Source organism: Nycticebus coucang, chromosome 14 (genome assembly GCF_027406575.1).
Source record: "Nycticebus coucang isolate mNycCou1 chromosome 14, mNycCou1.pri, whole genome shotgun sequence".
NCBI lineage: Eukaryota > Metazoa > Chordata > Mammalia > Primates > Lorisidae > Nycticebus > Nycticebus coucang.
Genome location: NC_069793.1, coordinates 14,069,671 through 14,084,473, shown reverse-complemented (window position 1 = coordinate 14,084,473; position 14,803 = coordinate 14,069,671). Strand labels below are relative to the sequence as shown.

General features: G+C 34.7%; 1 protein-coding gene across 4 annotated transcripts in view; it reads left to right on the top strand.

Annotated features, from left to right (window-relative positions):
- Positions 1–14,803, top strand: part of ZFP91 (ZFP91 zinc finger protein, atypical E3 ubiquitin ligase) — a 47,419-nt gene that overhangs the window by 27,916 nt on the left and 4,700 nt on the right. For 2 of the 4 annotated variants that reach the window (XM_053560212.1, XM_053560214.1), the window contains exons 3-8: positions 11,063–11,275; positions 11,517–11,553; positions 12,525–12,623; positions 13,154–13,288; positions 13,901–13,951; positions 14,342–14,420. In XM_053560212.1, the coding sequence (XP_053416187.1) occupies positions 11,063–11,275; positions 11,517–11,553; positions 12,525–12,623; positions 13,154–13,288; positions 13,901–13,951; positions 14,342–14,420 (614 nt within the window). Of the gene's footprint in view, positions 1–11,062; positions 11,276–11,516; positions 11,554–12,521; positions 12,624–13,153; positions 13,289–13,900; positions 13,952–14,341; positions 14,421–14,803 lie in introns of all 4 variants that reach the window. The other 2 variants (XM_053560211.1, XM_053560213.1) reach the window with 1 other exon arrangement.

Sequence of the window (14,803 nt, the reverse complement as noted above, 5' to 3'; positions counted from 1 at the left end):
AACATTTTTTTTGCGTGTTTTGAACCACCTTCATAATCCTGCAGTATGTTCCAATTGATAATTATGTTTAATCTCAATGTGCTGCTATATTTGATTTGCAGGGGATATTGGCTTATATTAATAGTTTTCTTGTGGTGTCTTTTTCTGGCTTTAGTATCAGTAACTCTGTCCTAATAGAATGAGTTGGGAAGTATTCCATCTTCTATTTTTTGGAAAACGTTTGAGAAAACACTGGAACTAATTCTTTGTTTAGTAGAATTCACCAGGGAAATCATTTATTCTTGGTCTTTTTAATTGGGAGGTTATTATTTATAGGTTTGTTTGTCTACTTTTTAAATATGTGTTCATATTTCTTATTTCTTTTTCTATTGTTTTTTTGTAATTTGTGAATCCAGTAAGTTTATTTTCTAGGTTAACTAATTTGTTTGTATAAAATTGTTCACTGTGTTCTTCCTATCTTTATTTCACTAGTAGTGTCCCTACTTTGATTTCTAATTTTAGTAATTTGGGTCTTCTATTTTCCCTCAGTTTAGCCAGAATTTTGTTGGTTTTTGTTGATTTTTTTTTTTTTCCAAAGAATCAACTTTTGGTTTTAGATATTTGTGTATTGGTGCTTCATTTTCATATTTTACTTACCTCTTTTCTAGTCATCTTTATTTCCTTTCTTCTACTAGCTTTGGGTTTACTTTGTTCTTTTTTTTTTTTTTTGATATATATTTCTAGTTCCTTAGGGGATGATGTTAGGATTGATTAAGGCATGTGATTTTGTTTTTTATTTTAACGTAGATACTCCCCTCTGCTTATTGCTTTTACTATTGTCCCTAAGTATTGATATGCTTTGTTTTTATTTTCAATTTTCCTTATGAATTCTTTGATCCATTGCTTGTTTAACAGCATCTTATTTAATTACCACATATTTGTGAATTTTCTAGTTTTCCTTCTAATAACGATTTCTAGTTTCATTCTGTTGTGGCCAGAGAACATATATATGCTTTATATGATCACAGTCTGTTAAAATTTATTGAGACTTACTTTGTCACTCAATATATGCTTTACCCTGGGGAATGTGCTGTGTAGAGAAGATTGTATATTCGGTTGTGTGGAACATCCTATAGATAGCTGTCAAGTCTAATTTTTTTATAGTATTGCTCGATTCCTGTAACTTTTTACTGAACTTCTGATTGGTTCTTTTTTTCTTTACTTATTGCTATATAAATGAGGAAAGTTGTTCTATTATTGAAAGTGGGGTGTTGAAGTCTCTATTTCATTTTTATTTATTTCTCCCTTCAATTCTGTCAAGTTTTGCCTCATATATTTTGGAGGTACATTAGCTAAGTTCATGTTATATCTTCAGAGTTGATTGCGTTTATGTGTTATGTTGTGTTCTTTGTATCTTGTAACCGTTTTTGAATTGAAGTGTATTTTGTTTGATATTAGTAGGACCACCTTTATGGTTTAAATTGTTTTCCCAAGAAGATATTGAAGTCCTGGCTCAGGTACCTGTGTATGTAACATTTAAAAATGGATGTAGGTTAATAAGCCTTTGTGGTAATTTATTATGACATTCCTAGGAAACTAACAAGGTTTTGGCATTGGAAGTGGGGTGTAACAAAATGCCTTAATGGATGTCTGCTGGGTATTTTCTGAGGTGCTTGATTGAAAAAGCAGCCTAGGTAACCTTAAATGGAAGATTGACAGAAATAATGGATGTTAAAGAGAGTGTGAGAAGGCATCAGAAGGAAATGATAAACATGTTACTGGATAGTGAGATAAAAGTTAACCTTTGTTATTAAGTTGTAGAGAATATGACTGAATTGTATTCTGTCACTGAGTGGAAAGTAGACCTTGTGAGTGATGAATCTGGATGTTTAGCTAAGAAGATTTCCAAGTGAAGTGTATACAGAAAGGTGCAGCCTAGTGTTTCTCATTTCTGTGCTTTGCTATACTAAAATGTGAAAGGAAAGAGATAAACTGAGGAATGAAATATTTAGCAAAAAGGAATCAGCAATTGACAATTTGGAAATTTTTCAGTCTCTCCAGATAGTGTATTTGGTAGTAGGACCGAGGGTGTGACTGGGCAACTGTTTTCTAAAGAGATTAGGTATGTGACTTGTGGATCCAGTCAACCATCTCAGCAGTTACCAGAGTAGAGATGAAATAATCCAGGAAATATCTGTGGAGGATTCTCTTGTTAGGAGGCTTAGACCTTGTGAAATACATGAGAGACTGACAAGGTTTTTCAGAATTTTATAACAGCTGAAACACTGCCAGACTGGACTGAAAAGGAGAGAGACAAGATGAAATAAAAGAATAATTCTGAGAATAGACCCACAAATGCAGAAGCCAGGTCATATAATACAACTTGGTGCTAGAGGGCAGCATTGTTGCTCCAGTGGGCCCAGAGTACAAAGCATTGATCCATAGAGGATTATTCTTAGGCCTTAAAATCTAATGGAATTTGCTTTGCTGGGTTTTGGGCTTGCCAGGGACCCATGGCCCTTTTTTCTTCCAGTTTCCCCCTTTTGATGTGGAAATAGTCATTCTGTGCCTGTCAGAACATTGTATTTTGGAAGCAGATGACTTGTTTTCTGGTTTTCCAGATCCAGAGTTGAAGAGGAATTTGCTCTTTAATGGGCCATACCTCAAGTCTCACTCACATATAACTGATTTGAATGATTTAGTTCAGGGATGTCCAACTTGTAGGCCCCTTGCTGTCCAAGATGGCCATGTTTACCACCCAACACAAAATCGTGAATTTACTTAAAACTGTGAGTATTTTCATGTGTGATTTTTTTTTTTTTTTTTTTTTTTTGTGGAACTCATTTGTACAGTTCACTTGTGAACTTTGTAGATGACAGTGTCATGTCACAGTGTTACATAAAATAAACATGTACATGCTCACTATTTGTATCCACGCGTGGCTTCAGTGTTATAGTGCTGTATGACTTCCAGTGTGTTATCTTCTTAGCACAGATAGTCAAAATTGACACCATTAGATGTTACGTGCGTCTGTGGTCACTTGCTGAGGCAGCAGTTATCAGTGATGTTTCAGTCTACCTTTGCAATGTGTTAGGCATTATTTAGAAGTCATGTAAACATTTTTTGTTTGATAATTGAGGGCATTTCCATTCTTTGTACATCACCTGTTGTGCTTCACACTTGGCTCTTTGCTTTGCCTGTATCAGCAGCTGAGATGTGGAAGGATGCAAACTTTGCTTTCTATATTCTTGTCAATTTATTTTCATAATAGAAGTCAATATAGTTGCTTATCTATTATTATTTTTTAAATCACAGCATGGAGGCCAGGCACAGTGGCTCATGCCTGTGGTCTAAGCCATCTGGGAAGCTGAGGTGGGTGGATTGCTTGAACTCAAGAGTTGGAGACCAGCATGAGCAAGAGCAAGACCCCGTCTCTAAAGTAGAGGGGCAGGGCATCTGTAGTCTGAGCTACTGGGGAGGCTGAGGCAAGAGGATCACTTGAGCCCAAGAGTTTGAGGTTGCTGTGAGCTATGATACTACAGCACTCTGAGGATAACGAAGTGAGACTCTGTCTCAAATACATAAATAAATTAATTAATTAATAAATCCCAGCATGGGTTCTACAAAGTCTCAAAATAGGATGCAATATATATATATATATATAGAGAGAGAGAGAGAGAGATATGAAGGAAAATTGTTCAGTGAAAAGTAGACAAATGACTACTTTTTGAGGCAAACAGTAAGGCACTCTGCTTAATTTGTACAAATTTTCAAAAACTTTATATAATTTGAAAAGGGGTTATACACAAAAACATGCTGCTAAATTCAGTGCGTGTGAAGCTTTGTGTGATAGGACAAAATAGTGGAATTGAAAAAAATGTCTTCTCAATAAAAGTTTTTTTAAAAGGTTACAACTTGGATAAATTCCATTGTGAAAGCTAGTTATGTGGTAGCATATTTAATAGCAAGAAGCAATCAAAGCCATTTACTGCTGGCACGTTGATTAAGCAGTATATGAAAAGCATGGCAGGGGCGGTGCCTGTGGCTCAAAGGATTAGGGCGCCGGCCCCATATGCCGGAGGTGGCAGGTTCAAACCCAGCCCCGGCCAAAAACTGCAAAAAAAAGAAAAGCATGGCAGATACAATTTGCCCTGAAAGAAAGGGGGATATTTCTAAAATTGGTTTGTTACACTAGACTATCCAGGTGAATTGAAGAAACTGGAAAATCTCTCAAAAGAAATTTAGAGAGTAAAGCTGCTAATTTAAAATTTTATGCTTTGATGATGGATGGCATCACTTATGCTGCAAATACAGCTCAACTTGCCATTTTTATTAGAGTTATTGATGACAAATACAATATCACTGAAGAAATAGTTTCTTTAGTGTGCCATTAAAAGACACAACTGAGGGCGGTGCCTGTAGCTCAAAGGAGTAGGGCACCATCCCCATATGCCGGAGGTGGGTTCAAACCCAGTCCCGGCCAAAAACTGCAAAAAAAAGAAAAGAGAGACACAACTAAACCAAGAGATTATTTGAAACACTAAAAAATATGTTAACGTGATTTTCTTTGTCCATTGTCAACATGTCTGGTGTCGTTGCTGATCACACGATGGTGATGGTAGGTGAAAGAGAAAGACTTACAAAATTAATAGAAGATGATGCAGTTTGCCAACCAAAACTCAAGTTTAATTAGGTAGCATTGCAGAATACATCAAGAAAATTTATGCACAAAAGCTTTAAAAATGGACAGCATTATGCAAATTACCAAGACTGAATTTCTTAAGGGCTAAGGGATTCAGTCATCAGAGGAATTCCTTCAACATATTGAAGCTGACCATGGTGACATCATTTACTCCTAAGAAGTAAGATGGCTAAGTTGAGGCCAAATGTTGAAAAGTTTTTATGATTTGCAGTGTTACTGAGTTGTTTATGGTATTAAAAACCTAGTATGTGCCAGAACTAGATGGCTTACAGATTTAACTTCTTAGTGGATTTTTATTTCTTTATTTATTTTTTTAGAGACAGAGTCTCACTTTATCTCCCTCGGTAGAGTGCCCATAACGTCACAGCTCACAGCAACCTCTAGCTCTTGGGGTTAGGTGATTCTCTTGCCTCAGCCTTCCAAGTAGCTGAAACTACAGGCGCCCGTTACATCCTCTGGCTATTTTTTGTTGCCGTTTGGCTGAGGCCAGTCTTGAACCCGCCACCCTCAGTATATGGGTCTGGCGCCCTAGTCACTGAGCCACAGGCGTTCAGTGGATTTTTAACGATTCATTTAAATGAGCTATACATGCATCTTCAAGGTGAAAACAAACTTATCAATACAGTATTTCAAACCATAATAGTGTTCCACGTGAAACTGATATGACAAGCTTAAATTAAGGCAGATGATTTTATGCATTTAACGTGTTGGCTAGACATAGTCCTATGAACAGCAAAAAATATGTAGCCTTTCTTTTCGATTTTATATAGGAATTTGAAAACAGATTTCAAGATTTCCAGGGAAAACAGTATTTTCATGCATTTGCAGCTCCATTTTCAGTTGACATAAATATGTTACCTGCAGATCTTCAAAAGGAATGTGTAGAGCTGCAATCTGACATTCTACTTAAAGAAAAATTCAATCATGTCTCTTTATTAGACTCTTACATGTCCTATTTTCTCAGAGACAAATATCCCTCACTTCACAATCATGCCTTATTAATGGCATCAATTTTGGGCTGCACCTAATTTTCGAGCAACTATTTTCATGGATGAAGTACATTGAGAGTAAAATTAGAGTCAAAGTATCTGATGACACCTTGAGAACTCACTGAGAATTCCAACTACTTCCACCAAACAAGATATTGATTGCATTAGTTGCTCAATACAATGTCAAATATTCCACTGGTTTTATGTTGCCCACTTTTCTTTTATTTCTATAATGAAAACATCAAAAAAACCCAAAGACATTTTATTACTTAAATTTGTACATTTTCTACATTAGTGATTGTAAACTTGGGACCTGCTTGACTATTTTAAAAACTCTCAGAATGGGCAGCTGCATAATTAGGATTACTATGTGAGAACTTACTTACCTGTGGTGGCAGATATCATGAAAATTATGTGTGGACTTTTTTTTTTCTAATCAGATCTCGTTAGTGTTTGTGTATTTAATGCATGACCCAAGACAACTCATCTTCCAGTATGGCCTACAGAAGCCAAAAGATTGGACAACCCTAATTTAGATAATGAGACTTTTGGTGTTAGTTAAGATTTCAGACCTAGAGTTGATGCTGGAACCAGTCAAGATACTGGGATGTTGCAATTAGGTGAATGTGTTTTGCATATTGGAAAGACATGAATTTTAGTGGGCTAGAAGATGTAGACTACTACTTCTTGAATTTTGTTCCACCCAAAATGTATTGAGGTTCTGTCCTTTAGTACCAACAAAAGTGAACTTAAATGGAAATAGTCTTTACAGATGTAATTAAGTTAAGATGGGTTTATACTTAGTTAGGGTAGGCCCTAATCATCATGACAGATGTCTTTGTAAGAAGAGAGAAGCCAGAGACAAGACATATGGCCGTGGGTGGGGCCCCCATGTGATGACAGAAATAGAATTGAAGTTAGCAGTTGCAATTCAAGGATTGTTGGCCACTACCAAAAGCTAGGAAGAGGTAGGGAATGATTCTACTTACAGTCTAAGAGGGAGTGTGGCTCTGCTACCATGTTGATCTTGGGTTTATAGCCTTCAGAATTATAACAGTATAGATTTCTATTGTTTTAAGTGTATTCAATTTGTTGTAATTTGGTACAGCAGTGCCAGGAAACTAATGAATCATCTCAGTTCTCTTTTACTTAACTATTTTCATGAAATATTTTTTCCATTCTTTTATTTTGGACCTATTTGTGTCTTTGGATCTAAAGTGACTCTCTTACAGACAGATATAAATGGGTCATTTTTTAAAATCCATTTGCTTTTTCTCTACCATTTGGTTTGAGAGTTTAATTCCTTTACATTTAAAGTAATTACTGATAAGGATCCCCTTAGGCCTTTTTCCTGTGTGTTACCAACCAAAAATGCATTAATACTATTCTCTTTTGACTGTGTAACTACCTTTACCAGTGTTTTTATTATGGCTTTAAGTTTTCATCTAGTGTCTTTTTTAGTTCAGCTTGGAAGAATCCTTAAAGCATTTTTTGTTGAGCAGATTTGCTAGCAACAAACTCAGTTTTTATTTTTCTGGTAATGTCTTACTTCATTTTTTTTTTTTCTCCTTCATTTTTAAAGGATCAGTTTGCCAACTACAGAATTCTTGACAGTTTTTACTTTTCATCTCCTTAAATATGTCTTCCCACTGCCTTTTGGCATCCATGGTTTCTGATGAGAATTAGGCTGTTGATCTTACTAAAAAATCCCTTTTCCCCAATGAGTCACTTCTTGCTGTTCTCATGATTCTTTGGCTTTTGACCATTTGATAATAATGTGTCTGGGTGTTGGTATCTTTCTTTTATTTTACTTGTTTTTTGGTGGCTGTTATTAAAGTTGAAAGTTTCCTTCAAAAGTTTCTTTTAATATTCTTTATATCCATTCTCTATTCTCCTTCTGGAACTCTTTTTTTATGTTGGTATGCTTAATGGTAGTCTGTGTTTGTTGAAACATGGTTTTTCTCATTTCTTTAAGTTCTTTGTCAATGATTTCTGTTAGCTCTTTGAGCATATTTTTTAAAGATCTTTGCAGTCTTTAAAGGCACTGTTCCTTTAACTTGGTGTTCAATAAAGGATACTACTGAGATTTGCTTAAATGCCTTTTTTAAATTTTTATTTAATTAACTATTTATTTATTTTTGAGACAGAGTCTTTGTCACCCTCAGTAGAGTGCTGTGCGTCATAGCTCACAGCACCCTCCAGCTGTTGGTCTTAAGAGATTCTCTTGCCTCAGCCTCCCGAGTTGCTGGGATTACAGGCTTTTTAAATTTTTATTAAATCATAACTGTACACATTTATGGGGTACAGTATACTGATTTGATATATAATGTGAAATGCTTAAATCAAACTGATTAACATAACCATCTCACTTGTTGTGGTAAAACATTTATACTCTTTTAATAGTTTTGAAATGTACTGTTGCCTTGTGCACAATAGGCGAATACCACCAAATAATGTCCCTCCTCTTCTCTCCTCCTCCCTGCACTATAGTTGTGTCTTATCATTCATATGAATATATGTAGATGATTATGTATTGGTTTTATAGTAGTATTGAGTACCTTGGATACTTTTTTTTTTTTCCATTCTTGAGATACTTTACTATCCAACTCCATCCAGGTAAACATAAAAGATGTAAAGTCTCCATCTTTTTATGGCCGAATAGTATTCCATAGTATACAGATACCACACTTTGTTAATCCATTCATGGGTTGATGGCCATTTGGGCTGCTTCCATGGCTTGGCAGTTATGAACTGGACTGTAATAAAAATGTCTTGCTGAACTCACTTTTTTCTTGATTCATCTATAAACCTTGGTTTTTGTAAACCTTTAAAATATTTTCCAGACTTTCTACAGTGCTAATTCTGACAGTTTTTGTTCATTATGTGTGTGTGCTTCTGTGGATGGGCGTTTTTGTTTTCACACGCTGGACAGTGCTTTTTAAAATATATATACTTTTAAGGCTAGAGTTTTAGGGGTTAGATGTGGTATTCAATAAGATAGGCCAGTGTACTGTACTAAATTTATTCATAAAGATAAGCTGTTCTCATCAAATTGGCATCCTTTATCCATTGGATAAGACCATTCTGGGAAGTTGCTTGGCATACATTTCTTTTATCCTGGAGAAAAAAGAGCTTTTGAGAGTAGGAGAGGTTATGGAGTAGATTCAAAGTCTCTAACTTGGTGGAGTTGGATTGAGGAAAAGAAAGATTTTTCTTTCTTTTAAATGCTGTCCTTCATATAAAGTGTTGAATTTGCTCTCTTTAAAGAAATTCTTTTAAAAGTAGTCATGACCTAGATAGAAAAGTCCTTGGTTATTTAATCTCAAAACATGATCTCTGTCTAGGTGTTCTTATCTAACTTTGTGTTTTTGAACAAGTTGTCTCCTTTGGGCTTCCAGTTACTTTATGGGTAAAACTTACTGAGTTGTACTTAGATCAGATGGTCTTTAAGATTTCACCTTTTACATTTTATGATTAAAATAGCTCAGAAGAAGAATGAGAAAGGCACTAATTTCATTCCATTGCTTTAATAGATATTCTGATAATGCTTTAAAACAGTATAGCTAAAGATAAAGTAGCTCTCAGTCACCACTTGGTCCATAGTGGAAGAAACTATTTTTTACACTTAGAATTTTAGCCAAAATTATTGCCATACTGTGTATGTTGTTTTGTGTCTTTTTTTTAAACACTTATTTTGCCAACAGTTCTATGCCATTTTTTATAGATGCCACTTGCTAGATAATATTTCTTCATGGTAATATGTCATGAATTATTAAAACACTTTCTCATTGACAGAGGGTTAGTTGCTTCTCTTCTTTGCTGTTATAAATATGCTACAGTGAACTTCCATGGGCCAGTTTTATTTCCTGGAGTAGATTGTTAGAGATGAAATTACTGGATATATTTTTAGACTTTCTCTGGGGTATTATCACTTTCTTGTATATCCTTCCAGAAGTATTGTATCTTACACATGTGTACACACATACAATTCATAAAACCAGTCCCCTTTGAATATTTTGTTTTGACTTTTCTACTACTTTAAAATTATACATAAGTCATTTTATAAATATACATATAATTTTGTAGGATAAATTTCTAGTAAAATTTTATGTGAAAGTATAGGCATTTATAATTTTGATATAAAGTGGACTTTATGGACACCCTGTGCAATAGAACCTCTAAATTGACTACCCAAGGCATTGTAGTAAACTGGTCAACATACAGAGGTGGTCAATGTAGGATACTAGACCTTAGTACATGTGGTGCATGACCATTCTATGAAAATTAGGTCAACTAAAGAGGTGGTCAGTTATTGAGGTTCTGTTATATATTGCCAAATTATCCTTTATAGAGGTTTTGCTAATATTCAAACTATCTGTGTATTAGAATAACCAGCCTTGGTGTAGTACACATGTGTTGTCAAAACGTGGATCATTGCTGAGATGATAGGTAAAAAATGATACCACACTATCATTTTCATTTGAGCTTCTCTTGTTAGGAGTGGATTAAGCTTTTTATGTTGTTCGTGCACTTGAAAGCTATGTTTTTACTGAGGTGTCATTTTTTTATTCAATTGTTACGCTTTGCTTGTAGCTGATTTTGCCATGTAGAAAATTGTTTTTATGTAGTTGGATGTTTCGGTCTTGTGACCTAAAATTTTATTTTATTTTGAACACCTTTATCCTTCTGAAATTATTTAAAAGTCCTCTGTTGTCAAAATGGGCTCACTTCCAAGCCACTTGTGGTATGATAGCCAGTTTCCAATGTTAACTTTTTATTTTTTATTCCGGAGAGGATGATCTGCCTGTCTTCATTCACCCTTACATATGAAGAAATAACGGGGTAACAGGAACATTTTGTTTGTGTGCTTGTGTGCAGATATCATAGGATAACAAACAGCAACAGTAGAGTTGGACTTTGATATGCCATAGGATTGCTCTATAGAGTAATTCAAATTCATAGTATAGTTCTAAGTAAAAACAATTGATTACAGGATCGTTTAGCTAAGAGACATATAGTTCTACAGTTTATTTTTTTTTTAGTGCCTCTGTGGTTCTAGTTATCTTTCTAGGACCACTTAATCTAGTTTTTTCAAGCTTAGCTCCAAAGATTAGGATTCTATGAACTGAATTACATGGGTGTAGTATACATATTTAGCATTGCACTTTTTAGTAGGGAAGCAATATAAAATTACTGCTCTAGAGAGTAATGATATTGAAGATATGTTTTATCTTTTTTTCTCATCTTATTTTTTCTGTTAAGTAAAAATCTGTGGGTTTTTCTTTTTTGTTTAAAGACCATTTAATTTATTCTCTTCTGTCACTGTATTGACATAGAGATGGTTTTTGGTTGACTATAGACTTTTAAAAAAATAGTATATGTTTTTATCTAGATCCCAAGGAAGAGAAAGAAGACGACACGAATTCTGCCCTTGCTCAGGAAGTTTCTATTGCTGCAACTAGACCAAGTCGGGGCTGGCGTAGTAGTAGCAGGACATCTGTCTCTCGCCATCGTGACACAGAGAACACCCGAAGCTCTCGGTCCAAGACTGGTTCATTGCAGCTCATTTGCAAGTCAGAACCAAATACAGATCAGCTTGATTATGGTATAGTACTAATAGAGTATGGTTACTTATAACTAGTTACTTTTTTTATTTTAAATGTAATGTTGGAAGAGCTACCTAAACGCTTAGATTTCAGGGATGGATGTGGTGAGTTCTGGACAACTTGCAGATATTCTTCCTTTGTATAGTTACCTCATGCAGTAATTTGTTTGGAATCTCTTGGATATAAGAGAAAATATATCTACATAAAAATAAAGGGTTTTTGGCTTTTTTTTTTTTCCAGATGTTGGAGAAGAGCATCAGTCTCCAGGTGGCATTAGGTAAAAAAAAAAAAAAAAAAAAAACCTTTTCATGTTTAGTAGTTAAACATTTGAGAGATATAGAGCATTACTGTATTAAATGATGTTTTCTGTTTGAAAAGATTTGAGCTATAAGAAAAATTCAGGCGGCCCTACCCACCTGTGGCTCAGTGGGTAGGGCTCTGGCTACATACACTGAGGCTGATGGGTTTGAACCTGATCCGGGCCAGCTAAAGCAACAATGACAATTGCAACAACAAAAAAAAATGACCGGGTATTTTGGTAGGCACCTGTAGTTCCAGCTACCTGGGAGGCTGAGGCAAGAGAACCACTTAAGCCTAGGAGTTTGAGGTTGCTGTGAGCTATGACGCCACAACACTCAGGTTGACAGCTTGAGACTCTGTCTCAAAAAATAAATAAATACATAAAATAAAAATAAGCTTCAGTTTTCATATTAAAGTTAGGAAATTCCACATTGATTGTGATTAGAGCTATAACCATGTAATTTTTAATTACATAGTTCAGAGAGACTATGTTAAGTAAATACCTTCTGTTTTGGGACGTCTTCCATGCTAAGCACTAATGTAAAGTATGGATGTTTTTACTAGAGTTTTGAGACTTTTTCAGTATCTTCTATGGTTAAGTCATGATTTTTGTCTGTTGATAAGTCTTTTTGATACAGCAGATAGCTAGGCGTAGTAGTACAAAATTAATTGTTTTTTAACTGTTAGTGCCATTAAGTAGTCACCACCTTACTTTTATGTAATAGTGATTGCAGATTGCATGTCTAGTATTTTACTTCTAGGTTTTACTCTTCAGGGTAAAGCGGGTAGTTAGCAGTTCAGCTAGATTACATTCCAGCTAGTTCAAAAGGATGAACTAGATAATCTAATGTGAATTTTTGGCAATTTCTAAATAAATTACCAAATAAATTCAGTCAGACATGATCCTTACAACCAGACTTATTATTTCTATTTGCTTATTTTTAGTAGTGATGAGGAAGAAGAGGAAGAAGAGATGTTAATCAGCGAAGAGGAAATACCATTCAAAGATGACCCAAGAGATGAGACCTACAAACCCCACTTAGAAAGGCATGTCTCATATTTCACTCCAGACATGTCAGTGAAAAATAAGTAGGAAAGCACTATTACATATTTTTATTTTGTCTTGTTGCCAGACTAATGGGTATAGAATTAATATTAAATGAATAATTATACACTTGTTTTGTAATTCTAATACACCTTCATACAGTCCTCTCTTCCTTTAATAGTACTTTATTTTGGTTATATCCAAATTTCTATGATGTCTACATATTTTATTTTAGGTATTATGAATTAACTGAATACTCATAATTTTTTCTTCTTCTTTTTCTTTTTTTGATCTTTACAAATCTTTATAGTGAGGTTTGATTCTCAGGCATTTTTAGCCTGGAGGATCATTCCACAGGTATGATAAATATTGTGCATGTGAGGAATAGTTGGTGAGAAATCGTATTTCATTGACTGAAGACCATAATTTTATAATAAATTGGTGATATTCTTAAGCTTTAATTTGTTGTCATACTCTTCTTTGAAAATATCCTTTATGAAATACCAGTGTTAAAATTCATTTGTGTTTTCAGGGAAACCCCCAAACCACGGAGAAAATCAGGGAAGGTGAAAGAAGAGAAAGAGAAGAAAGAAATTAAAGTGGAAGTAGAGGTAGAGGTGAAAGAAGAAGAAAATGAAATTAGGGAGGATGAAGAACCTCCTAGGAAGTGAGTAGGCGATTACTACTAAAAATGAAAATCAAACATTTGAAACTACTAGTGGAAAAGAGGGGGAGTGAGAGGAAGGATGCTGATTGACACATACATACTTAAAAATATATATTTTTGTAATTTAAAAATTTGACCTCAAGCAGCTGACGGTTTCATTAGACAGGCTTTTTTTTTTTTTTTTAAATGTATTATTTAAGCTTTTGGTTCTATTGTGTAGATCCCTCATGATCTACTACAGTTTATGTTCTCAGGCTTTTTGGATAATAGATTCTTTTTTTCTACTTTTTAAATTGACTAAAAATTTTGATGATAGACTAACAATTCTTCAAGTAATAAATACATCAAGCTATATAAAAAGATTTCATAGTAATGCATAGTTTATTGAAGGTGTATATTTAATCTGTGATGCAGACTGATTTGAAAGTGAAATTACTTCAGAATAAAATCTTGCTTAATTGCCAGATATGTCTAAGGCTTTATGTATTTAGAGTTATCCTTTGTGTCTGCCACCTGCTTTTGCCCTTGAATATATCTTATGCCTTTAGCCATCCTTCTTTCTGTAAGTTTCAATACAGAATATGTACGTAGTTACTCTGTCTTTAATTATAGGAGAGGAAGAAGGCGAAAAGATGACAAAAGTCCACGTTTACCCAAAAGGAGGTAAGAAATTTATACTCCTACTGTTTTAGACCTCATTTTGGTGGTAGGCACTTTACCCACATATTTAGAACTATGAGTAATTGTGTGGGAATGAATGGCTATTTACAAATTTTACAAAAGCAGCGCTATTAATGTTTTTTGATGTACCGATGTTTTTATTTTCACTGCAGGATATTGAAGTTTTTAAAAACCTTAATACCTCCTCTTCATGTTTTTGGGAATTATTTGTAGCATTTTAAAACTCTTGACACAAATTATATGAAAGCTATATACTAGTAAAGGGATTTTAATTCTTCATATTATAAAATTGTAATTTCCTATAGTAAATTTGGCCACTGTCTAGAATGCCACTTTTCTGTTGCTAACTTTTCTTCTACGTTTTGGTAATAGAAAAAAACCTCCAATCCAGTATGTTCGGTGTGAGATGGAAGGATGTGGAACTGTTCTTGCTCACCCTCGCTATTTGCAGGTCAGTGAAGTTGTTATTTTAAGGTAGCCTTTCAGATTATGTTCTATTACTTGTTCTTTGTTTTTTTGTTTTATTTTCCCTTCCCGCCCCCCCCCCATTACTTGTTCTTATACCTCATGCGACTTCATAATTTGTTGGCTTGTATAATCATTAGCATTAACACATTAAATCTTTCTTTGCTGAGTGTGGTGGCTCCTGCCTTTAATCCTAGCGTTCTGGGAGGCCAAGAAAGAGGACTGCTTGAGCTTAGGAATTTGAGACTACCCTCAGCAAGAGTGAGACCCCGTCTCTTCTAAAAATAGAAAAATTAGCTAGGTGCTGTGGTGTGTGCCTCTAGTCTTACCTGCTTGGGTGGCTGAGGCAGGAGGATGGCTTGAGCCCAG